The 25,016-nt window shown below is 36.3% G+C and overlaps 5 protein-coding genes across 6 annotated transcripts; 2 read left to right on the top strand and 3 right to left on the bottom strand.

Annotated features, from left to right (window-relative positions):
• Positions 1 to 1,425: 1,425 nt before the first annotated feature.
• On the bottom strand, positions 1,426 to 7,158 carry LOC131793212 (26S proteasome regulatory subunit 10B). The gene is made up of 16 exons (XM_059110662.2): positions 7,045 to 7,158; positions 6,594 to 6,673; positions 6,463 to 6,502; positions 5,921 to 5,973; positions 5,752 to 5,819; positions 5,400 to 5,514; positions 5,190 to 5,277; positions 4,543 to 4,604; positions 4,250 to 4,316; positions 3,539 to 3,595; positions 3,319 to 3,380; positions 3,152 to 3,190; positions 2,931 to 3,012; positions 2,704 to 2,784; positions 1,866 to 1,937; positions 1,426 to 1,652 (listed from the first exon to the last, which is right to left on the bottom strand). Exons 1-16 carry the CDS (start codon positions 7,136 to 7,138, stop codon positions 1,534 to 1,536), a joined length of 1,179 nt encoding a protein of 392 aa, XP_058966645.1. The 5' UTR covers positions 7,139 to 7,158; the 3' UTR covers positions 1,426 to 1,533.
• A 72-nt stretch (positions 7,159 to 7,230) lies between these two features.
• LOC131793319 (alkaline ceramidase 3-like) lies at positions 7,231 to 15,307 on the top strand. 2 transcript variants are annotated; one of them, XM_059110757.2, is made up of 12 exons: positions 7,231 to 7,476; positions 8,272 to 8,382; positions 9,533 to 9,585; positions 10,038 to 10,090; positions 10,455 to 10,536; positions 11,097 to 11,132; positions 11,488 to 11,543; positions 12,266 to 12,310; positions 12,435 to 12,491; positions 12,921 to 13,025; positions 13,552 to 13,597; positions 13,683 to 15,307. In XM_059110757.2, exons 1-12 carry the CDS (start codon positions 7,365 to 7,367, stop codon positions 13,812 to 13,814), a joined length of 888 nt encoding a protein of 295 aa, XP_058966740.2. In that variant the 5' UTR covers positions 7,231 to 7,364; the 3' UTR covers positions 13,815 to 15,307. The 2 variants fall into 2 exon arrangements, with proteins under 2 accessions (XP_058966740.2, XP_058966798.1); XM_059110815.2 differs by lacking the exon at positions 8,272 to 8,382.
• Positions 15,308 to 15,415: 108 nt separating this feature from the next.
• LOC131793119 (glycoprotein 3-alpha-L-fucosyltransferase A-like) lies at positions 15,416 to 17,015 on the bottom strand. The gene has a single exon (XM_059110550.2). The coding sequence runs from the start codon at positions 16,972 to 16,974 to the stop codon at positions 15,751 to 15,753; it is 1,224 nt and encodes a 407-aa protein (XP_058966533.2). The 5' UTR covers positions 16,975 to 17,015; the 3' UTR covers positions 15,416 to 15,750.
• A 145-nt stretch (positions 17,016 to 17,160) lies between these two features.
• Positions 17,161 to 19,823, top strand: LOC131793014 (uncharacterized). The gene is made up of 4 exons (XM_059110459.2): positions 17,161 to 17,627; positions 18,467 to 18,574; positions 18,663 to 18,909; positions 18,991 to 19,823. Exons 1-4 carry the CDS (start codon positions 17,466 to 17,468, stop codon positions 19,245 to 19,247), a joined length of 774 nt encoding a protein of 257 aa, XP_058966442.2. The 5' UTR covers positions 17,161 to 17,465; the 3' UTR covers positions 19,248 to 19,823.
• On the bottom strand, positions 19,395 to 21,750 carry LOC136281976 (uncharacterized). The gene is made up of 5 exons (XM_066169009.1): positions 21,729 to 21,750; positions 21,295 to 21,435; positions 21,062 to 21,195; positions 19,792 to 19,953; positions 19,395 to 19,549 (listed from the first exon to the last, which is right to left on the bottom strand). The coding sequence occupies exons 1-5, from the start codon at positions 21,748 to 21,750 to the stop codon at positions 19,418 to 19,420; spliced, it is 591 nt and encodes a 196-aa protein (XP_066025106.1). The 3' UTR covers positions 19,395 to 19,417.
• Positions 21,751 to 25,016: the final 3,266 nt, after the last annotated feature.

Genomic DNA, 25,016 nt, shown 5'->3' with positions numbered 1-25,016 from the left:
TCTGCTGTAAGATTGCTCCTTCTCTACCTGTTCGTAAAGAATGTTCTTTTTCAGAAATTATGCTAACGGTTTTACTAAGAAAATCTACTCTCATTGGTTCTCAAGATTCTAGCAGCCACTCAACAAAATCTGTCATCAAAATATTCCTGATATCAGGAATAAATCTTTGGCTCACATGATGGTCGGTGAAATTATCAAAACTAGCACCAGCAGGTGTTTTTGTTGTTCAATACTACATGCAAAATGATAGAATCCTGCCGTCAAGGAAAACAACTTTTATCTTTCCGCCCGCCAACTGTACCAGACATTTTTTCCTTTTTTTTAAATCTCTATCCCGACCGCCCGTCTGTTCTGAACCTATCCAAATGACAATATCTGCTTTTAAGCGGTTATACGCGACAAATGTCATCGATGTTTTTAAACATAATTTTCGTGCCGAGAGTTTTGGTTGTTCTTATCTTGAGAAGTCCGGAAAAATGTTTTCTATCCTATTTTCATAAGAACACGAAAACTAGGAAACGAAAATTGGAGGAAAAAATAAAGCAGGCTTACTTTCCTCACTGTTTAGATAAGCAAAATAATCACTCTTGTTCGTCTTTTGTTTTTGTTTTTTTCGGGGGGGGGGAGGGAGGAGAAGTGGGGGTGGTAACCAAGTCATAACATCCACTTATAGTTAGTTGCTATTTTTGACAAGGCTATTCTCGGTACGATCTGGAGGGGAGGGGTGAGGAGTTGGCCTCTTATTTCGGTTCTCCCCTGAGGCAAAGAAGTCTTATTTCTCGAACAAAACATTTTTAACGGTAATACCATCATCTATTGCCGTAAACACAAACTAATGCATAGAAACTGACATTAAAGGAGGATCTACAGTCAGACAGATGTAACTAGATATCATTCTTGTGACTCTCGCAACTTCGCTGTCCAAAATAAAAGGACATAGTTTAGTGTGAGAGTTTGATGGCAGTTTACCGCCACAGAACGGATCTACATATCATTTCTCCTCACGATTTCGATGCAACATCCTTCAAAGGAGTCGTGAGAGTAGACTAGCTTGTCAGCTGGAAGGAGTCATCTTGATTCAAAACCAAATTCTTTCATGTGACTTTCAAAGAATTGTGCGGCAGGCCGAATGGAGAATTACCAATCGGATCTTGGGAGTTACGGGTTAACACAAGTGATTTTTAAGACCGTCGCTATCTGCTTTCCGGCCTTCAGGGAAGTGTATTTATGAGAAAAACTTTTGCAATCGTTATCAATGGGAGATATACTCCTTAAAATGTATGTCTTGGAATAAGAAAAAATCCGGCGAAATCAATGTTCATTCATTTTGTCAAATGTGTTGGCTAGTTGTTAGTTTTTAGCTCTATCTTTTGGCCCAATGATGTTAGAGCAAAACATAGTTACACTGTTCACAATTGAACTACGTTCTCATATTTCACTCAGGCACTATACCTAGATTTATTGAAGGAAAATTTAGGACTTCGACAACATACTGAAAGAAAAAAGATTTCTGAAGTCTACGTCTACTCTGCATCAAACAGGTTTGTAATCCAGTTTAGACTCCAGCTTCTTATTGTCGGAGACTTTACGTGCAGCTTTCATAAAATCCTCCTCGATGACGTAGTCTCTCTCAGCGCGAATAGCGAACATACCTAAAAAAGAAAGAGCAGAGAATTTATCAAACAAGAACAAATGTAATAACACTTAGAGATTTATTAACAAGCTCTTAGGTTCATGGATAGATAAAAGAACTCTCAGATATGTTCTTCTTGTAACCCAAGCTACACTCCCTCGATCAAAAGTTTTGAAACCTTTAGAGTAACTTAGTTAAGGGTTAAAATGGAGAAACACGTGACTTTTTTAACCTGCTTCGGTGCACACGTTTCTCAAGTCAGCGCCGTTGAATCCGTCAGACAACTTCACAACTGCTTCGTAGTCTATAAGAAGAAAAACCGGAAACAGTTACTTCTGTTTCTCCTGAGATTATAGTTGTTCCTATTGTATTTTTAGATCTTTCCAAATCAATAAGTACGGTGGCCCACAACTGTCACGCCAAAGAAATAACCTCACGGCCAAAGAAATAACCTCACGGCCAAAGAAATAACCTCACGGCCAAAGAAATAACCTCACGGCAAAAGGAAGAACCTCGCAGCAAAAAAGAAAAGACTCACGGCCAAAGAAAAAACCCCACGGCAAAAAGAAAACGACTCACCGCAAAAGAAAAACCTCACGGAAAAAAGAAAACGACTCACGGACAAAGAAAAAACCTCACAGCAAAAAGAATAACCTCAGGGCAAAAGGAATAACCTCACCGTGAGGTCTTTTCTTTTGCCGTGAGTCTTTTTCTTTTTGCCGTGAGGTTTTTCGTTTGCAGTGAGGTGCTTTCTTTTGCGGTGAGTCTTTTCTCTTTTGCCGTGAGGTTTTTCGTTTGCAGTGAGGTTCTTCCTTTTGCTGTGAGTCTTTTCTCTTTTGCCGCGAGGTTATTTCTTTTGCCGTGAAAGTTGTGGGCCACCGTAAATAAGGTCCTTGAACGTCACAACAAATGACCAGAAAAACAAGAAATAGCGCACATGGTAACGATGTCTCATTCGTGAAACACAGCTGCTTGTAAAACGACTCACGTGTCAGAAACGCACCTGCATATACTCTAAACCAATCAATATCATTTTGCAACTCAAAAGAAATTCTACAAAAAGTGCTTACCAATCTCTCCATGCTTAGTTATCTTTGCTGAATGGATCTTTAGGATATCCATACGAGCTTGTTCATTCGGCAGCGGAATTTCTAGAGCAGAAGGGAAGGGTAATCAGAAACTTTAAGTTTTTGGAACTTAACATACCCAGTGCAGATAAACGAACAATTTTTTTAAAAAAAAAAATGTGAAAAACAATCTACTTTCGCGCAAAGTGGTAAGGTTATCTTATACCCACCTATCTTCCGATCGAGACGGCCGGGTCTGAGGAGAGCTGGGTCGAGGGTATCTGGGCGGTTCGTTGCCATAATGATTTTCACCTGGGGAAGGGGTAGTAATAAACGTTGAAAAAAAATTGCTGCATAAAAAGAAGTATTTCCAGCCAATTAAAAAAGGAATGTGTTCAGGTAAAATTGTGGAAAGGGAAAAAAAAGCATCAATAAATAAAGTTAATCTCACCTGCCCCAGAGCATCAAAACCATCCATTTGATTTAAAAGCTACAATGGAAGAAGACAAATTGAATTAAAAATTAATTCATTGTCATCAGCTTATCCCCGAACTCATGGATTCTATGACTATAATATTTAGGTAAATCATGCAAAGTTTTGGTGTAGGAGTTACAAACCTCCATGAGTGTCCTTTGTATTTCTCTGTCAGCAGATGTGCCCTCAGAGAAACGCCGTCCACCTATGAGAGCATATTCTTTTTAAATCAGAAGGTCAGGTGGAAAATTAAAAATCATTGAACCACAAACTAAACTTCTTTGTAGTGGCACTCTGAAGGGTAAGATTTAACCTTCCTTTTGACAGTTATTTAAAAAAAAACCTGTTAAACAGATTACATACCTATGGCATCAATTTCATCCATAAAAATAATACAAGGTTCGTGATCCCTGGCATAACCTGTTAATCAAGACAGTCTGGTGAAAACTCATAGCCTTGAGGATGCTGAGTAGTGGCTGTATTGCTTACACTGACAACAAAAAATGTCACTGTAAAATAACACAGTAGGAAGACTGTGCTCAGATACAGAACTGCTATAGAAAATAAATATATTGAACAGGTATAAAGGTTGAAGCAGAAATTTCTTTGCTACTTAAAACTATGACCCAAGGTTAAGAGCTTCCTTGCTTTGAGTTTGGACCATGTGCCTAGAGTTGTTATGATCATCATACACGAACTTAGAAATTCTCTGTCATAAACGATATTGTAAGACAGCAACTACAAGTTAGAGGAGCCTTCTTTAGCTAAGTACCCAGTGATAAAGCTGATGGTCCACTGAAAGGAAAATAAACAAACTTTCAGAGATGGTCATGCATTTTATCATAATTTTCACCAAAAAAGTGATTACTGAACTCCTCAATTATTAAGAAGAACAGCATTTAATTTCCCATCACAAGATCAACGTACAAGTAAAGGTCTCAAAAACAAAGGAACTGATCACAAAGGAGAAAATTCCCTTATCTTCACCAAATTTTCACAAAAGTAATAATAAGAGCTGCAACGAAAATCAATATGCTGGCTATCATGATAAATGCACAAAACATACAAACATACCAAACATCTCTCTAATGAGCCTTGCACTTTCTCCAATATATTTGTCAACAATTGCACTGGACACAACCTTAAAACACAAAATGAAGAAATGGCTTGAAAAAAATAAGACATCATTCAAAGAAGTCACTACACAATAACCTCTCTTAGATCATTCACAGAATACAAGTTAAAGACATATAAACATTTCCTGACACTTAATTTTACTTAACATTGATACTAATGTTAGATGCCTTCTGTTGTACCTTTCTCCTCGCAACAAGTCTTGTTTAACTAAAACCCTATTGAATAGTTACCTTGAGAAAGTTTGCGTCCAACTGGCTGGCCACAGCTCTTGCAAGGAGTGTTTTTCCAGTTCCTATAAAATAATTAAGAAGAGCAATCATATGTCAATTATACATTAAGGTCATGAAGATCAAGCAGCAAACATAATCTAAATATTGAGTATGGGGCTTTAAGGAAAAATGAAGAGAAAATCAGATATTTGTAAAGCAGGTGACAGGAGCTGCTTGTTGGCAGAATATTGCTAGAAAATGAAAGAAAATGACATGATTTACCCTCCTGAAGCAATATTCTCCCAATCAGGAAAAATGTGTACAGCCATGAAGGTAGTAACATAATTTATCATTAAAGGGGGTAAGTTCCTACAGAAATTGGGATGCTACATAAGTTGGAGAGTATAACAAGGTAATTTAGTGTTATCAACTGAGTTGATAACATAAATTGGCCACCACGAAGAGATTCAAACTTGATGTTTCAAGTGTTAGCCCTTCCTCAGCTCTGAAGAAGGGCTAACCCTTGAAATGTCAGCTTTGAAACTCTTTATGGTGGCCAATCTCAGTTATCAGCTCAGTTGATAGTACCAAATTATCTGATTTAAGATTAGATCTTTAAAATTAATACTCCTATAAAACTTATTTTGTTGGAAAATAAACTATTTTACCTGGAGGACCAAACAGAAGGCATCCTTTAGGTGGACTGATTCCAACTCGCTGAAACAATTCCGGGTTTGTCAGGGGAAGTTCTATAACCTGTGGTAATATTGTACAGATAAGAATAATGCAAAAGTGAAATTCCTCCTTCAAATGAAATTAATGTAAATTAAACAACAGATTTAACAAAGAGACTTTTGCACACAGTGAACAACACAGACCTCTCTCAGTTCCCTGATCTGTTCACTTAGTCCTCCAACCTCTGAGTAAGAAATGTTTCCAGGATCTTCGTGGGACATGTTGTAAACAAGAGGATCAACTTCTCGTGGAAGATACCTAAAAAATTGCAATCATTTATGACGGGTTACTGACTTGACTCACTGTAGGGTTTCTGGCATCACCTGAGTACTCATTAAATTCATGACTAACTATATTACTAATAATCATGATAACAACAACACCAAGTCTTTCGCTGAGCACCCCTCTAAATGTGTAAAATTTTGGATGGTAAAACTGCCATATCAGGTGGTTGGTGCCTTAGATCTAGATGAGACAAGGAAAAATGAACTCTACCTCATGATTGTAAGAGTTGTCATGTCCAGAGCAACTCTTGTACCTTGCTTAAGCTTCTTTTTATCCACCTATCAAGAAAATAGACCACAGTTTTCCCTCAAAGTCTGACAAAAAGGTTCTGTTGATATTTCAGGAAAACAAAACTATCAGCATCCTCCACAGTACTAACCTGTCTCCGACAACCCACAACATAACGTGGACCATTAGTTGCCTTCACAATAACTAACAAGCCAAAACATAAAGAAAAAAGGTCAAATTTTTGTTTTTCTATTCAAGAGTAATGTACAAGAACCTGGGAGCATTGACTGTGAATTGTGATCTTCTTTGTAAGGATGGTCCAAATAAATACTTAACTGAGTTCATCAGCAGAATCACTTCACTATTCTCACTTTCACCAAATAAGTTGTTGAAATGTCACTACCTTCACAACATTCCTTTCAAATCCGCTCTCACTTTAACAATCAAACAAGTTCCATACTTTCTGTCACGCTTGAGTAAAATGAAGGTTATAAGTTGTAACTGTTGTGGTTCAGTTTTATCCATGGTTCAATTTTTTCTTCCTCTGTAACCACAACAGTTCACATAAAGGCATAAAGAGCATAAAGAACTGCAGTACTGATGGCAGAGTAGGAAACTATAAGTAAATCTTGTGAATTGAACGGAATTATTAATAAAACGAACATAAACAATTTCAGCTGATTATAATCTTACATTTTTCTTCAGTAAGCTGCCTTAGAACTTCCCCAACAATCTGTTAAAGAGGAAGGTTAGAAAATATCGTATAGTTAATTCAGTCTGTAATAACAAAAGACAAACACTGAAGAGCAGGATCACAACCATACCTGTCCAACACTTTGCAGAGCCTTTAAATCATTTTCAGATTTGTCATACTCCTTGCTTAAGTCTTTCAGTTGTTCTCTCACTAAGACGAAAAGAAAATTACGGTTAGTTATGTTGCAAAAGAATTCAAAACCGTGCAAAGGCCAGTTAATTTCATGATCAGTATCCGGTTCAAGTTCTTTCTCTACAATATAACTATCACAAAAGAGAGAATCCTGAATACTTCTACTCTAGAAAAATTTTAGCGCAGATATTCCCTTTTGCATTTATTTGTCACTTTGGCTGATTCACTGGAGCACGGTCAAATGCACCAAAAATACAATCACATCGTAACTTTTAATTAGGACATTGAACAAAGTTTGAATTGGACAAGGGAGACTTTGCTTTATCCTAAAACTTCTTTTAGATAAATGTTTCCAGAAGAATTAGTATTTTAAATTTAGGCATACATACTCTCTTTTAGTCGGGCATCAAGTTCTCTGTGTTCTAACAGTTTTTTCCTGTAGTTGACCAACGCTTTCTCCCTCGCTGTTTCGGTGGTCGCCATCTTTGTTCGTGACTTAGCAGTATCCCACGAGTCAAAGCGGCTATAATTTGTGGCGGGGAACCGCTGACCCTCCTTAAAACGGCGGAAACAAATTTACAAGAAACAAAACATTTATTTCCACGACTATGAATTTAAATGAGATGTTTAGGGGCGTGAGGCTACATTACCGGTGCGCAATTACTGTTGAGGTAACAGATCGACTTGCACAGCGTGGGTGATACTGAAAATGGCACCTATTTCGACCAGTGGCAATGACGAGGGATTCTGGGGCGAAGCAACCTCCACGATCGATTGGTGCGAGGAAAACTATGCTGTAACATCATACCTGGCGGAGTTCTGTAAGTGGAATTTTGTATTCATACCACGCAGCTGTTGATCTTGGGTTGTAGCCGCTTATTAGCGATTAAAATGGCTTGCACCACATTGTTTCAAAATAAAAATACCCTCCACGCATTGTGTTGCTTTTTTAGTTGGACATGATCTGCCAACGTTAGTCATATTTTACAAGTGTTCGATCGCACGGTGTTTATGCACTCAAAATAGTTTCATTACGATCAGAGGGATTTTTGTCGTTTAGAAAACGCCAAAATCTTTGCACGCTACCTAATTTGTTTTTTAGAAACTGTACTTCATTATTAAACAACCCTGAAATTTCTCCTGACAGTTTAAGCTTAAAAGGCGATCATGTATTTATAGAATAACCATAGTCAGAGGTGTTAAGATGTGAATTTGAATGTCACAGATATAGACAAACATAAGGACTAATTTCATTTAACTCTTACTTAAAAACTCTCGCAGCTATGTAACAAAACAAAATTTTTATTTCTTCCAGATTGAAAATCATTTTTCTTTCATTCTCTGTTCCAGCAAACCTGACGTGGCTCTAGTAAGGGTTGAAATTATTCAAATTTCCTCCAACAATAGCTACCTCCGTTATATTGATTTTGTAATTGATATGACCCTTAGGAAAATCAATACCAGTTAAGGAAAATGAAAAAAAAAACAAAAAAAGAAAACAACCCTTTAGGCTTGGTTTTCACCGTTAATGGATGGTTTATACTCTTTTCTCTTGTCAGTAAAGTTGTGTTACGTATTTATTCAACTTTTTGTTCTTTTTTTTTCTTTTTATCCAGGGAACACCATAAGCAACTGGGTTTTTTTAATTCCACCCTTTTTTGGAGCAGTTTTAACATGGGAGTATAAAATAGAGAGAAGATACACTTTGGCCTTTGTATCATTGCTAGGTAATCTTTGAGGGATTAAGCAAAAAATTATCTTAATGAACTCTATCCTGTTTTCAAAGAGTAGGTTCAAGATGAGGATTTTACTTTTTTTTTATTTTTAATGTGGAAATATGATCATAACTGTATCTATTCCATTAATTCCCCTGATATTTGAAATGTGATTTTGAAGACTTCTTTGGTAACACTGAAAATGTGACCCTGAACAGAAGGCAAAACATAAAGAAACACACTTCTTAGAGACTTGAGGAGATAAACAAAGCTTACTTTTTATTGTTTAATGTCCAGCATTTTGGCTTCATTTGCATACATCTGAAGTAGGTCTATTGAAAGGCTGGGAGCTTGTAATTTAAAATTCAGAATTTCAGCTGGCTTCAAGATTATGAATTTGCATGTAAATTTTGTTAAGATTTTTAAAGAGATAAAAAACAAACAAATTTGGACTTGTCCTTAAAGATTCCTGAGAGGTTTGTTATTATTGATGGGTTGTAATTGGATGTTGAACCAGCTGTGATCCATAATGGGAAAATATTCTAACTAATAATTAACTTAGAATGCATCTCTCCAGGCAAAATCTGTTCAAAAGGGTAAGGGCATAACCACCCTTGAGTCAAATTTTGCATTGTTTGTTTTATGCATGATTTTTCTTATGGTAAGTTTTTATAAAATGTTACCCAAGTTTTTTCTTTACTTAAACTTACTTCATTTTTGAAGATCATATGCCAAGTTGTATGACTCAATTTTCCTTCAGCTAGCTAACTCTTCAAGAGTTATTTAAATTGTTAAATGACAAACAAAGGAAACTTGAACTTTTTCGTGCCTATAAATTTGTCTGATGTATGTCATAAGTAATTTCTCAAAACTGATGTGATAAACTACAAAGACACCATAATGCAGAGCATTTTAATTGAAATATGTTTACCTATCTCATTTGAAATAAGAAAGTGAGAAAATTTTGGCTACCAGTCCTTAATATCTCTTAATATTTGATATTGTTACTGTTTATTTAAATTTCATATGACTAATGGGTTACCTGCATACCATCCACTAAAAGATGTTTCTCTCAGTGAATTACATGTTCTTGTTGCTATGCCAGCAGACTTTTTGTGAGAATTTGTCATCATAATCATTGATATACAAATGTTTATTTTAGTTATAGGAATAGGATCATCATGTTTTCATGCGACTCTGTTGTATGAAATGCAGGTAAGGTTCTGCTGATTAATGAACATTTTACCTGTTAATTAAACTAGTTGTCATTTATCTTTTCAGTTATTACTGCTCCCTTTCCATTTTATCACATTTTTTTTCATCAAGAGCTTTCTCTGAATATATGTTCTGTTTTCTATTTCTAGAAAATAGAAAACAGGCTCCAATGAGTTGTAAAACACCAAGTTGGCTTAAAACACAGGCTGTTACCCAATGAGCACGGGAAAAATAACTTTTCTTAATTTATTATTCAATTGAAAATTATGGCTACAATAATTTTAAACATAATACTTTAATTAACCACAACAGGAGGATGATTCTTATTTATGAGAAAATCTTAGTGATAATCATGAGATAATTGCTGATATACATGCAGCTAAGCCAATAAAACCTCTCCTATTGTTTTAATGATTGTATATCCAGTGATCTGTATATTATTATCTTGATAGCTACTTGATGAGCTTCCAATGATTTATGGAACTTGTGTGTTGATATTCTGCATGTAAGTAAATTAAAAAATATATTTTATTCATAAATAATGTTTTTTTTTTATGCTGGTACTTTTGTTTGAATTATGTGCTTCTCTTGAAATTATTCCATATCTAGAGGAGTCTTGTTCTATTGACCAGAATCCTCACTGAAATATTTTTAACAAATTTTTTGCTAAGGGAAATGAAAAGTTGAACTGAAATTAGATTAAGTTCTCTTGACCTTTGCATTAATTTAAATTATACAACTTTGACTTCTGACATAAAGAAATAACAAATATGTCATTCCTTTTTTTGGTAAAAAAGGAAGAAATGTTGAGAAGTCTTTGAAGACTTTACCTTTGCAATAATTTTCAATAATTTTTAATTTTTACTCAGTTGTCATTGTTCTCATCGTCCACGGGATCACAACCAAACTCTTACATTATGCCTTATTGTCTGTTGTGCCATGATCACTTTGGTAAGATGTTATCATTATAAGATTTATGAGGTACTAACTGAAAGTTATAACAACTTTCTTTTTGTTAGAAATGCAAGAGGATGAAAAAATAGTGATAATGATGTGTTTTTCCAGAAAATTTTCTTTACCTGCTTGTGGCTTTTTTGTTATATTGAGCCCTTCCTTACCTTTCCCCCCTCCAATCTGCTGCTATTGAAATTTCTAATTTTGTATGTTTAGCCCCTTTAGTAAGTTTGCAAACCCTTCCTCCTCTCTCTGAAATTTCCAACCACCCCTTTTGGTTAGCTATAGAGTATATAGTCTGAAGATGCAAATTGATATGATTATTACCATACTAAGCCAACTAAAAACTGAAAAAGTGATGTATTTTCAAAAGCAGTTAAAACAATTGGCTTTGTATTACAGACTCTCATGTATTGCTGGTAATATGTTAAGTGTAAGCAAGATGCAAACACAAATCTGGTGCACTGTGCAAAATAATTTATTTCAGTCATGATTTTTATATTCTGAAGAGACTACAGGGAGAATTGAACCCTAAATTATTTTACTTTTGTCTCCAGGTATATTTGACTGTTATAAACCCACTAATATTTCAGGTATGTGTTCAATGAAATTGAGCTCTGCAACAATACATTTGCGGATAGATAGGAAAATCTCATAGCATTCACATGTGTCTACAAACTCATGTACAGGTGATTTTACTAACCCTTAACTCCCAAAATTGATTATCATGAAACTTCTTCCTATGATATCCATAAATTACTCAAAAACAGGAAATGAGAATATTCTAACTTATCAGGTAGAAGCACCAAGTTTTTATAACTAATTTACAAGGAAATGTGTAGCAGCTTAACGGGAGGATTAACAATCAGATCTTGGGATTTAAATGGTTAATTGATAATCAAGCACATGCATTTTAAAATGCTTGTGTGCTTTTCATTTGCTTTCTAGTGGGCATATGGTATTCTGGTAGCTACGCTTGTTATCAAAACTGGTATGGCTTGTAGGTAAGTAGTTATATAATAATATGTTTATATAATTTTATTTTGTGGTCCACATTATCAACCCTTCACACCCCATCATCAGCAGGCATATTCTCCATACTGTTCTCTTTACATTTCTTATGGATCTTCAATGAGAATCTGTTTAACAATCAAGAGCTTTGTTAATTGGTGATCATTTCCTCTAATCTCGTGACCTTAATGGTTGATTCAGGGGTGATATTGTGAGAAGAATTTAGATGCTAGTCACTCTTTGGTGATCAAGGGTTAAGACTGTTTTTTGTTTTTGCTTGATTAAATGGTTATTAAATTAAGAGGTGGTGAGTAAATAAGGGCTGGAAACTGTCTGAGAATGAGGATAAAGTTAGAAAATGCAAGGGCAGGGTTAGTTATGAAGTATGTAACATTACATTCAGGATAGGTAGTAGCTGTGAACAACTGCTTCCAAGCCATATAGCGCTTGCATAGGCTTTGGGTCATTTCTTTGGTGTAGTTTCATCTTTTTTGGGACCAAACATGTCCAACAAGGCTAGAACATGCCTGATCTCACTTCTCGTGTCCAATGCATAGATTACCTATTAAGAGGAGTAAGAATGTGGCAAGAACATTTGGGCTTGTGCTATATAATACTCTCTTTGAAAAATTTACTCATATTCATACATGTATAACTTTGTTTTGCTCAGCTCCCTTACATGTTGAGTAATGCTATTTTTTATTTCATGTAACAGAAAACACAAAGGTTCAAAGAAACTTTTGTTTATATCGCTTGCAAGGTAAACACTTAAATTGTGAAGTTCTAAACAGTTATTATGAACATATCAATGATGATGGTGATGATGATGATAAGTAGTGTCGACAGATGGCATAACAATACATTGTTGTTAACTTTACTTCTAGCTATGCTATTGGATTTATGCTTTGGAACATTGACAATAACTTCTGTCCATCTGTAAGGTAAGAACCCACTGTTGGTTACCACCTTAATATTTTCCTCTCCTCAGTCTAACAAATTATTCATCTGAAAACCAAAAATTACATACCGGTACTTTGAATTTATTGAGTAACTATTCTCGCACTAATTTACAGTTATTAGGTAAGAAAAAATTTGAATACACACTTCACTTGAAATTTATCTTTCAATCCCAACTAAGAGCAAGAGCCATTGCCACTTTATGCATCAGGCATAATAAACTACAGCAGCAGCAGTTATGGGAGTTGAAGTTTTGCTTGTATACTTTTTTGGCTTTTTTTAGACTCTGGCTTTTGACACTTCCCTAAATGCTGTGTTGTTGTGAAGTTAGGTTCAGTGTGATTGTGGTAGATTTCTACTTAGAAGCAATACCTTGAAAATGTATGAAATTTATTATTTTTTAATTTTTTCAGAGAAATAAGAAATTTAGTGTTTGCACCTATTAGACCTTTCACACAGCTGCATGCAATATGGCACACTTTGGCTGCCATAGGATCATATTATCATGTTCTTTTCAGGTTGGTATCAGTGTTTGTTGAAAATTGGATGATTAGAAAAGTTAATTGGGAAGGGGGGGTAACTAGTGAAAACTAGTGAAGTACAAGAAGTCATGCTCAGGAAAATGCAAGAAGGGCTTCATACAAAGAATTCTTGGAGGGCTTTGGCCTTCTCATCCTTTTTCCTGATAGGTAAAAAAACAATATGTAGGCCCACTCCTGCTTAGAAAAAATGAGCAAGAAGTTTGAAGTCATATTTACAATTTTCTCCTCCCCTAAAAGAACTTTTCATACACTCTATTCCTTGTTGACTTTGATAGAAAGAGTCCGTGGATATGTGTACCTTTCCATTGGGTCATCTACAGTGGCCTTATTAAAAGGGATGGGAACTTCCAGGGGCTGCACAGAAAAATTCACCCTGCTTTTTACCTATTTTATTATCTTTGGGCAAGACGCAATCTGATTGACATTTTAATACATGTTAGTTAGCTACTAATAGCTAGTTTTACAGTTGGCTTATAATTTTTTCTGTTGATTTCATTTTCAGCATAGATCTCAGGTTACGGTGTCTTGGAAGAGTAACACATCTCAAGGTTGGTTCTCAATATCATATTGATATAATTTTCTGACATAAATTAGGCTTTTCTCTGATGAATATGTGAAACAATGTCTTTTCAGATCTTTCATGGATGGCTTCCATTTGTTTATGTGTCGCGGGAATCCTTTGAAAAAGATGTTCTTCCAACAGTGACCCATAATGCTGCAATTTTTCTTTTGTTATTTGGTCTGATTGTGAAGGTGTTGAAGTAACTTAACAATATAAATTGAAGGGAGCATGGAAAAAAGCCTCAAGGGAGTGCTGATTGTCTGCTAGATTCTCCTTCCAAATTGTCTGGTTTTTCTAGATGAACTGTTAGGAGAATCTGAAGTTGCTATAAGAGTTACTTATAGGGCCTTTTTCCTCACACCCCTTCAAATCTTGTAAACTTTCAGTGATAGTATATACTTGCTTGGGTAACATATTGAATAAGTTATTAAGTTAAGTACATTCCCTCTAAATCCCCCCCCCCCCCTTTTTAATAACATCTATAATGAAATACACAGAAATTCAAGGGTTTGCTTATGTCTGATTAATAATAATTAATGATTAATTTAAAATAAATGTGGTGAGGCAAATCAAAAATTTAAAATTGATATCATTGGTAGGGGATATATTATCCCTCAATTATATATTAAGGATTATATATTAAGGAGCAGTTAAGAGCTAATATTTTTGGTCTCCAAATTTTCCTTCTTCCTTCAGTGATCTCAACAAGTAAGAATTCGAATATGTAAAATTGATCTTTTGATGGCAATTATCAAAAATAGGCAAACAAAATATATGTACTAATCAAAACACTTAGTTTGGTTGACTTTTCTTGGTGCCAAGTCTCCAGTGAAACATTTTCAAAATTCACAAGCTTGATTCTTCATTGGCACATACTTTAATTTCTTAATTAGTTTTCCATCTTTTAGCCAAACCAATAGGCTTCCAGTAAGTAGTTAATTGCTTATAATATATTAAAGTAACCTTGTATTTGTGATAAATTGTCTTTAGTAACATGTAAAATGTCTCAAGTTTGTGGCACATACAAGTATATAATGTAATGTATGTTTCAAGTTGAAATTAGACAATCATTTTATTAAAGTGAGGATTAAGGGTGAGATATTTTACTAAGGGGCTAATTTTTTATAAATTGCAGAGTTTGTATAGAGGGTGAAAATTTTTGCATCAAATTTAGGGATAATTTTTGACAAGTTTTCATAATTATGGGTAATCAAGCGTTGATTATAAATGAGAATATTTCAATCAAATAGTGGACCGTCAAATACAGTTCTCTTGTGCTATTTTCCAATGCCAGTAATACAGCAGAAACAAGCCTTTAAAGAATAAAACAAGAATGTAATTCTATTATAGAACTTATTACACTAAAAGTTTGAAGTGACCACAAAAGTGTGTTTAAGACAGATTTGTTGATAGGTTGGTAAGTTTATTTCCAGCAAGTAAAAAGTATCATGCAGTTAACCACAAGTATATGTTATTTTTATTGTCTTTTCTCTTCAAAACACTAAATTTTCTGTTAATGTTTTGCTTTGTTTAAATATTTTAAATATTTATTGTCTCCCTTGCAACATGAAGTAGGACACTTTAACAGTTATGTTGTAAGTATTTTATCATTGAGGCTGTAATAAAGTATGGTGCAATTGTATCATTATTTATTGTACACAAGAGTGGCTGTCATTGTTCTAGAAAAGTATTAAAGAATTGCGAAAAACTGTTTCAAGAAGTGTCTTATGACTTTTTTAGCAGTACCAAAAAGTCAGAGCCAAAGATGAAAAGTTTTAGAAATATCACAGTTTCTGAAAACACATTCAGTTTTCTTATCCCTTTATTAACTAAACATTAAGTAACAAGAAGGAGCTTTGAACATTTCCTAGTGAATTATTTTCACTATAAGTGTTAGTGGATACAGATGATGTTTTTGTTAAGGAAGACGAGGTTAATATTCCTCCCATAAGGTGAGTACCATTTGCAGGTTGGCAAGGCCCCATTCAAACCACCTTGTAGGTGAATTCTGCCAGCCTGGTTAAACATTACTAACTAGGGAATCAAATAAACAAGTTCTTGGAGTAACTCACAACTGTGATCCACTTATGTTAGTTTATCTGGAGGTACTGAAATCAACGGATCTATGATATACACTGATCACTCTTCCTCTCTATCTATAAGTTGTAAAAGTTTTTCCTCTCTTTCTTTGCAGTCAACATCATCATTCCAAAAATTCTTGAATATATCTTTATAGAATTTGGGTTTAAGGCATTCGTTGTGAAGAGCTTCACAGATATCACAGGCTGCATACCTAAACCTCAATTTCTGTTCATAGGCGAATTCTTTTTTCCATGTGAAGTATTCATTATAAGCAGTGTCATTTTTGTCGAGGTATAACAGGTATTCCGCCAAAGCCTTAACAGATGGAAAGTCTTGCACACTTATAAACGAGCCTGGAGGGATTACATCTGGTGTATAGAAATCTCTTGTCAGTGTTATAGGCACTGAATTCCAACCAAGTGTACGCCAAAATTTCTCGGTGATGTAGTCAGTACACACGCTGTTTTCAAATGCCAGATAGAACTTATATGAGCTGAAAAGGCCATCGCAATTTTTTGATCGCGGGCATCGATTGTCTTGACCAAAGTTTCCCGAACAGTGGCCATAAACATCAACTTTGATGTATTTCAGAAGTTTTTTTACGTACTTATCTCGCGTTCTTCCACATCGTGATACAGCCCATGACACAAACTTTGTTTTCCCAGCTGCATAGTCAGGAATTTCCGCTGGTCTCCCAGCTGACTGCAAAGGAACATAATGTGCATAAGGAAAATGAAAATCTGACTCCCTTTTGAAAGTTATGGTCCAATTAAAAAACCCCTCCGGCAAGGAAAGAAGAAGCTCTAAATCTGGGTCATTGACAATAGATTCTTGGTTTAAAAACGCCATTCTTTGCTGTGGGCACCGATACTTGTGAATCTGTAGAATTTCTTTCGATTTAACATGGACTGGCATATCACCAGCATGAAAGATAATCAGATCACTTTTTCCTATATCGTATACATCATAGGTTATGTGGCATTTTTTTGTCGGACATTCTGAAAGATACTCTTCCGTGGAGTCGATTCTGGGCCATGGCTTGCCATTGAACCAAGGAGTGTATAATAGAATGGTCTTGATGTCATTACTGAAGCAAGTTCGGTTGGAAGTGACTTTTGTCGCGTTGCTACAAAGCCAAGGCTCGAATCGCGGATAGCTTGTTTCGTTCCTCAGAGTTCGGATCGAGTAAAATAATGAAAGAAGAAACATGCCCAGCAATATGGTGGAACTTATCCAGAAGATAAGTTTTGATGCTTTTCTTTTGATTCTTTTGAGGTACATTAGAGGAATTATTCACTCGGGCTTTCCAAAGGAAACGTTCAAGTTGAAATTCCGTGCCCATTTGTTTTCCTCGTTCAGTCACAAATTGCCACAGCGCCTAGCACATGGTAAACAGAAGTTGTTGTAGTATACACTCGATTGCAAAAACCGTTGACACCTTGAAAGCATAAACCGTGAACGATGAGACCCGTCGGATTTGTGGGTAGTGTTTAAACAATAACCTTATTTCCATAATGATAAAAAATAATTTACTATTCTTATTCTTTGCAATAAAAAATACATTGCTGGAAAAAAAAGTATGCCCAAAGCATACTCGGACGATTTACGTTTAAGAGCTGTATGGCTTCATGTGTTCCTTGGTTATAACATTGAGGATACATCCGGTATGCTGGCAATGTCACCAAGCTCGGTAAAGAGATTCAAAAAAAAAATTTGTGCGCACGGGTGAAGTTGTGGCCAAGAAAACTGGAAGACCTTTGGATCTGGTTGGAATGCACCCGCGTGAGGAGCTCGTGATGATGGAAGCAATGCTAGAGCACCCAGAGAAGACACTGACTGAGATTGTAAGAGAAATTATGACTGTATTAGGAAACCGTTTTCAAGTGTCGACGGTTTGCCGATACTTTCAAAGAAACGGCGTTACAAGAAAACGGGTGAGCAGTTATCGGCAGGATTATTATAGACCTTTTAACGTGGGGATATTTGTTGACTCAGAAGAATAAATAGCTTTGTTTTTGCACAACAAGCCTCAGCCAGACGCGAATTTAGAGAGAGGTTTGCTTTGCAAAAACAAAGCTTTTTATTCCCATGAGACTCGACACGGTCACCAAGTGACAAAGGCCAATTAACTATGGTAGGATTGACAGGGAAAAAGTGCCTCTGCTCGTGCTTTTTTCATATTTCTTCACGCGCCAGTCTTTGCCAATCAACAACGTCAAAATGATCAAATTTACGTTTTTTTGGAGAACACGAAGACATGACAGGCCTAGTTCAAACGTCGATCTTTACATGTACCGAACCTAACGTTTCTATTAAGTACATGTAAAGATCGACGTTTGAATCAATTAGGATCGGCAGATTTGTATAGACGTTTAAATCAACTGCCGCTCTTAATTATTCGAGTCGACCCAAATTGCAATTAGGTTCGGTACATGTAAAGATCGACGTTTGAACTAGGCCACAGTTTCCTACCTATGAACTTTAAACTCGAGTGAAACCTCAGTAACAAGAAACAAATTATGCGTAATGGAAAAATATTAAAATAAAAAGTAATTTAAAAGAAGGAGGGTTGTTTTTTTTTAAGTGGCGCTTTTGTCTCTGTTGTTGCCGTGGTGGTAACTGAACTGCCCATTATTCCAATCAATTTTGTCACCATATTGTCCGAAAATGAAGTCTGATCAGTGAGGGCACATTTTATCCTCCACCTTCAACTGAACACCAAGTTTAAGCTAAAGTCCCCCCAAACTAACACTAGTGTAACTATTTTTTCCAGCTTAAGAAAGTTGTTCGACAACAAAGCGAATTGGCGAACATCAATTTTCGTGCGGATACTTGTCTCCTACATGCAGAGATGTTTGTCTTTCTTGATGAAAGTGGATTTGTAAGTATAACTCAAGGAAACCTTATTTTCACTTGTCTTTACCCCCCTTTTTTTTTGAAGATTAGAGGTATGTTTTATTCTTTTTAAGGATCGTCGACTTACAAGGGGATTTGGCTACAGTTTCCGAGGTTATAGTGCCAAAGTGAAAAGGAAGCATACAAATTGGCATCCACGAATTACAGCCATCCCAATTGTATGCACTGAAGGCTTGCTTGAAATTGGTATTCATAGAGGAGCAACAAATGGAGATGTCTTTCTTCAGTTTGTTAATGAGAAGCTTGTCCCGAACCTTCTGCCTTTTAACGGTGCGAATCCTCGCTCCGTAGTTATAATGGGTATGACATAAATCGTTTAAAGATTTTTTAGACCATATTATAGATTTAAGACAATTTTTAATTTGTCATTGTTGTTCTCAGATAATGCAGCCATACATCATTCACAACGTGTTGTTGATGCAATAAACGCTTCCGGTGCACTCCTTATTTTTCTTCCACCTTACAGTCCGAATCTGATGCCTTGTGAAGGAGTGATCGCACTGGCAAAGAGCTGGATACGAGAAAACGACCTGGTTTGGGAGCAGTGTGATGAACCAGAGAACATGGTTTTTGAAGCCTTTATGCAAATAGCTGATGAAGACATTACAAACTACATTCGTCATTCTGAATACCTTTAATTACATGTACATCTATGAAAGGTGGTTTTACAAGAAATAACAGAAGAGTACGGCACGACACGCTGCCCATTATTATCACATTAATTTTTTTTAAATTTTATTTTCTACGCGGCTTCACAAGTTTCCTGTATTCGCGTTTCCCTTTATTCGAAATAATCAATCAGAATAATTTAGTCGATTTTATTTAGCTCATTAACTAATTTTGCGCGTTCTTTGTCGAATTGATCTCTTGTAATGATTTCTTTATCAAACAGATCCTTCAGTTGTGCAATCTGGTTATAGATCATACTTCGTAAACGTAGCTGTGGAAAATGAAGAAAAATAAATTACATCAGTAAGGAGTGCAATTTTCTCTTGTTAAGTAGAGGTGACGAGTGTGCTTTCAAAATTTATGGATCTCGAGCGCAAGATTTAGAAGAAAACACGCCGGTTTCAGAGTTTTGTTGTTGCAATTAATGGCAGCAATTGCAACGACAAAAAATCACTCTCCAGGATTGACTCGCGCTCTTAGTTCGCAAGGTGGAGTATCAAGTGAGAGAGTTACCTTTTCTTCAGCACCCGAAATTGAGTTTAATGTTGTTTCTTTCGTTGAAGACTGAGCTGAAGAAGATGAAGGTAGGTCAACCGTTGAACAGCTGGCTTTATTCCTCCCGGTAAAGAAGGAAACCTGAGGCATTTCATCCTCGCTGTGATGAGTTTTATTTACCTGTAATAATAATAAAAAAAAAACAGTCAAGGCATACAATTGTATTTTGTTACGGGAAAATTTACTGATTTTCCGTATGTGTTATTCGGAACATATTTATTCGTAAACTTTCACATTTAACCATTTCAAGTCCTTTCATTTCAATAAATCAAAAAATGCGTAAAAACCACAGTAGCTTTGGAATAGATTTTTGTTGTTACTCGCTTTCATCATATGTACCTGCTTGTCGGCACTTTTGTTATTTATTACATGGTTTTTTTTAGGTAAATATAAGTGTTAATGGTCTTTCTGGAAACATTGGTTTTCATGGTAGATAGCAGCTGAGTTTATACTCGTAAATCTAATTTCTTTTCATGAGATGGTTTCCAAACCAACCTTACATAAATAAGCAGAAATTTTTAATTGCCTTTCCGTTTTTATTTCCTGAGCTGCGCTACTGCAATTAAGATAGGTATTGTTTTCTATACCAGAGCTGTAAATTCGCACCTAAGTTTCCTACTTTAATGGCCTAGAGTTTATTGCATCCGTCTTTTTAATTTTGAGATTCTTTCCGTCGTAGAAACAGTAGTTTTCGTTTAACTTCAAAGAGATCTTTTCCGTTCCTTTGTGTCCTTATTCAAATATTACGATTTGTGTAACAATAGCACCTCACACCAGTTAGTTCTTAAGCAAGTACCTCGTACAGCTTTGATGATTACAAACTAGAGTATGCTAGAGGTCATGTCGCTTGTTGGCCTGACCTAGAATAAAAGTACTGTGGAACCAAAGATTGTCTTATCCTTGACGTCCGTACAAGCTTACTAGAAGTAGATCTCCGTGTACCAAGAAATCGTGACGAGTTTCAGTTCTCGCTGCCAAGTCGTCTCTACAGAGTTATTCCCCCCAGTTGCTGTTGTTCCGTCCGCGAAGAGTCAGTTTTCCAGTTTTGGGGCGAAAACGTATCGTCACAATTTTTCGTCCATGAACAATGACGGACAAAGTTTGTAATTTAAAATAACAAATGTACGCACATGCTTTTAAAATATGTAGTTTTTGAAGAGCCAAATTCAAATATTGGATTAATTTTTTCTATTTTACCAAAAGAAATTTTTTTTATGTCCAAGCTTACCAACATTTTTGCCCAACATTTCAGTTTAAAGTCCGCTAATGTTCCTCCGTGTTTTTCTCGCAGTCGCGCGAGTCTGTTTACGTAGGAGTCATGGTCGTCCTCTTCCATACTGTCACCGCCGTCGATAGTGTCGTCTGAATGAAAAAACAAAAAAGGAGGACATTGTTTCCATTAAACATTGAGTAATTTTGTAACAAGCGGGAAAGACAGGCAATATGGTTTTCCATTCATACCTGAATTTCTCTTCCTCTTTGCTTTACCGGCTTCCCTTCTTTCTATCTCGCCCTGTTTTCGTTTGAAGGAACTGTGTGGATCCACCCATAGGGTGATCCATCCATTCTTAACACTTCTGTAGGCGTCGTCCAACTGTTTTTCTGTTTTGATGTCACATTTTCGGCGCCGTAGCCGATAGTTAGCGACGTGCAATTAAAAGCGGGACTTAATTCTTCTGAATAATTTTCAAGTAAATATTGCTTTAGTTCATTGACGGATATAAACTTAGGCAAATATCGGATTGAATATCGCTCAAATTGGCCCTTTTTGGCCAGCTTAGACACTTTTAGGAAAGCTTGAACCGTTTCCATCACTGACCACGTGCAACTAATTTTGGTTATCAACCGTGGCACGAGAATAGAATATTATGCAAATAAATTTAGTACACTTATACCCATAAAGCCATTGGGTCTCATCGTTCACAGTTTATGCTTTCAAGGTGTCAACGTTTTTGCAATCGAGTGTATACGCCATGGTTGAATGCCATATAGACGACAAAATGGCTGACAATATTCATGCTATAAGAGTCATGTAAGACTTACGATATGTCCTGGTCAGCTTTATTTTTCCAGGTTAACCCCTTCTACCTGAAGTTGACCTTCTTGTACCACGTTGACCCACATCTACCCTAAGTTAGCCATGTTCTACCACGTTTACCCACATCTACCCTAAGTTAGCCATGTTATACCACCTTGACCCACTTCTACCCTAAGTTAGCCATGTTCTACCACGTTGACCCACATCTACCCTAAGTTAGCCACGTTCTACCACGTTGACCCACATCTACCCTAAGTTAGCCATGTTCTACCACGTTAACACACATCTACCATAAGTTAATCATGTTCTACCACGTTAACCCACATCTACCCTAAGTTAGCCATGTTCTACTACGTTAACACACATCTACCCTAAGTTAATCATGTTATACCACGTTAACACACATCTACCATAAGTTAGCCATGTTCCACCACGTTAACCCACATCTACCATAAATTAGCCATGTTCTACCTCGTTAACCCACATATACCCTAGGTTAACCATGTTCTACCACGTTAACCCACATCTACCCTAAGTTAGACATGTTCTGCCACGTTAACCCACATCTACCATAAATTAGCCATGTTCTACCTCGTTAACCCACATCTACCCTAAGTTAATTATGTTCTACCACGTTAACCCACATCTACCCTAAGTTAGACATGTTCTACCACGTTAACCCACATCTACCCTAAGTTAGCTATGTTCTACCACGTTGACCCACATCTACCCTAAGTTAACCATGTTCTACCACGTTGATCCACATCTACCATAAGTTAACCATGTTCTACCACGTTGACCCACATCTACCCTAAGTTCACCATGTTCTACCACGTTAACTCACATCTACCCTAAGTTAACCATGTTCTACCACGTTGACCCACATCTACCATAAGTTAGCCATGTTCTACCACGTTAACTCACATCCATCCTAAGTTAGCCATGTTCTACCACGTTCACCAATATCTACCCTAAGTTAACCATGTTCTACCACGTTAACCCGCATCTACCCTACGTTAGCCATGTTCTACCACTTTAACCCACATCTACTTCAAGTTAGCCATGTTCTACCGTGTTCACCCACATCTACCATAAGTTAACCATGTTCTACCTCGTTAACCCACATCTACCCTAAGTTAGCCATGTTCTACCACGTTAATCTATATCTACCATAAGTAAATTATGTTCTATCACGTTAACCCACATCTACCCTAAGTTAGCCATGTTCTACCACGTTAACCCAAATCTACCTTAAGTGACCCAGGTTCTACCACATTGACCACCATCTACTCTAAGTTAGGCATGTTGTACCTCGTTAACCCACATCTACCCTAAGTTAGCCATGTTCTACCACGTTCACCCACATCTTGCACTTTCACCCTCATGACAACTGATTAGGGCTTCAATATTGATAGATTACGATATGATTAATGGCTTCTTATTTTTAAAGGCAAAGAGGGTTTTTGATACCGTAGACCGTAGAAAGTTCTGTTTAAGAAATAGGGTGTTACGGGTTTGACAGCCATCTCTCAAGTGGTTATAAAACAGTCAAGCTATACATTTAAATATCATCAACAAGAGTCTCATTGCATGACATTGAAAAGTAACGTTTGGGGCATTGTCAACAAGATATTCTTAGAACTAGCAAAAACGAAATGCAGTTCATCATTTGATTCGTCATCAGAAATATAGGAATATAGTTTTCTGGTTAGTTTTAATCTGTACTTTATCCATGCAGGTGACGTAAAAAAAGAAAAAAAAGACTGAGCTGATTGAAGGAAGGATAGTTAGTAAGAAGTGCCCGCCAGAGGACTGGAGAAGAGAAAGAGGGGAAAATGGAGAGAGAGAGGGAAGAACAGCGCGGAAAGAAACGCCGTGAAAAAACCCTCTTTTATTAGTGCAGTAGGTAACAATTAGGGATGTATATATTCAATTACCAAGGGAATTGTTTATTGTATTCAAAGACAAAGAGTAGAATGCATAATTAATAAGATGTGCATGCATAATGAAGTATGAGGCTGTGCAGAAATTTTTCCCGGGTCGGTTTGCATGCCTTAAGATCAGTTTACAAGCGAATAATTGGGCGAACTTATCGAGAATCATGTTACACTAAATGAGCTTTCAAATCTTAATCTTGATAAAAAGCATCTTCGGAAGCGTCATCGTATTTTAAGTCGTGATCGTGAACCAAGAAGAATCCCAGTACGAACTCTACAACGTCTGAGGAACTAGAGCAGAAAGGTTAGCGAATTTGTTTTCAAAAGTGTATGTTCGAGTACACAAGTCTTCGAAAATGCATTGTTATATTTAAGTAAGGAAACATAAGCTTAAATCCTATGAGACAAAACGTAAAAGTTTAATAAAGTTAAAATCTCAAAGTAGACGGTAGTGTTCACTATTTTCTTGTCATAAAGTTGTGTCTTTACAAGAGTCAAACCCATGTATCAAATTATTGTAAATTTAAGCTGAGCACAGATATAGAAAAGAGCCCTGTCCCTCGCCCAGTGTATGTTGATGCCAGCGAAACAGTAGCAGCACCATATAGCCGAGGTAATGAGTTGGTATTTGAACGAAATGCTAGACAACAATGTGTTGCAATGAGTTTGTGCTACTAGATTTACAACAACAAACAAGGAGTCAGTTTTGCGAATGACCTCAGTCAAATAATGAATATTGGAAATCCGGATGTATTTAAATCTGTCTCAATTAGCCAGACAGTCCTATTTAATGCAGACAGATTTACTTACAATGTTAAATGCGCTTGATACTGACTACAAACTAGAATACAGTGAAAGTTACACTGGTACTGTAGATCAGGAGACTGATATAGACGGATAGCAGTACAGTACCTCTTTACAAAGAGCCTTTGAATCACTATTATCTCAAAACTAAACTGATTTTACATTAACTGTGGGAGTTATTGGTGTTTCTATTTCTTGTCAGTAATGTTGATATGGGTTCAAAATATTTGATTCTCATGCAAGGGATGTATATGGTAGAGGCCCTCCTGAAGGTACATGTGTGCTTCGTGAAACATTATTGCTAGATTAGTGTGTTAATGACATATTTGAGGTGAAGGGGGTACACATTAATGAAGTTCAAAATGGCATAGTACTTCCTCTGAACAATGTACATGAGAGCATAA

Source organism: Pocillopora verrucosa, chromosome 6, assembly GCF_036669915.1.
Source record: "Pocillopora verrucosa isolate sample1 chromosome 6, ASM3666991v2, whole genome shotgun sequence".
Lineage (NCBI taxonomy): Eukaryota > Metazoa > Cnidaria > Anthozoa > Scleractinia > Pocilloporidae > Pocillopora > Pocillopora verrucosa.
The sequence above is the reverse complement of the archived record's forward strand: the minus strand, read 5'-3'. Positions and strand labels throughout refer to the sequence as shown.

Bases quoted from the DNA above. Each gene is read 5' to 3' on its own strand.
- LOC131793212 (XM_059110662.2), bottom strand. From the start codon at position 7,138: ATGGCGACCACCGAAACAGCGAGGGAGAAAGCGTTGGTCAACTACAGG. The intron at 6,503-6,593 runs GTATGGTTGTGA...CCTCTTTAACAG, and splicing joins CTCTGCAAAGTGTTGGACAG to ATTGTTGGGGAAGTTCTAAG. The intron at 3,191-3,318 runs GTTTGTAACTCC...CTTCCATTGTAG, and splicing joins TACAAAGGACACTCATGGAG to CTTTTAAATCAAATGGATGG.
- LOC131793319 (XM_059110757.2), top strand. From the start codon at position 7,365: ATGGCACCTATTTCGACCAGTGGCAATGACGAGGGATTCTGGGGCGAA. The intron at 8,383-9,532 runs GTAATCTTTGAG...TGTTTATTTTAG, and splicing joins GGCCTTTGTATCATTGCTAG to TTATAGGAATAGGATCATCA. The intron at 13,026-13,551 runs GTTGGTATCAGT...TTTCATTTTCAG, and splicing joins TATTATCATGTTCTTTTCAG to CATAGATCTCAGGTTACGGT.
- LOC131793119 (XM_059110550.2), bottom strand. From the start codon at position 16,974: ATGTACCTCAAAAGAATCAAAAGAAAAGCATCAAAACTTATCTTCTGG.
- LOC131793014 (XM_059110459.2), top strand. From the start codon at position 17,466: ATGCACCCGCGTGAGGAGCTCGTGATGATGGAAGCAATGCTAGAGCAC. The intron at 17,628-18,466 runs GTGAGCAGTTAT...TATTTTTTCCAG, and splicing joins ACGGCGTTACAAGAAAACGG to CTTAAGAAAGTTGTTCGACA. The intron at 18,575-18,662 runs GTAAGTATAACT...ATTCTTTTTAAG, and splicing joins TTCTTGATGAAAGTGGATTT to GATCGTCGACTTACAAGGGG.
- LOC136281976 (XM_066169009.1), bottom strand. From the start codon at position 21,750: ATGAGACCCAATGGCTTTATGG. The intron at 21,196-21,294 runs GTATGAATGGAA...TTTTTCATTCAG, and splicing joins AAAGAGGAAGAGAAATTCAG to ACGACACTATCGACGGCGGT. The intron at 19,954-21,061 runs GTAAGCTTGGAC...TTATTATTACAG, and splicing joins AATGTTGGGCAAAAATGTTG to GTAAATAAAACTCATCACAG.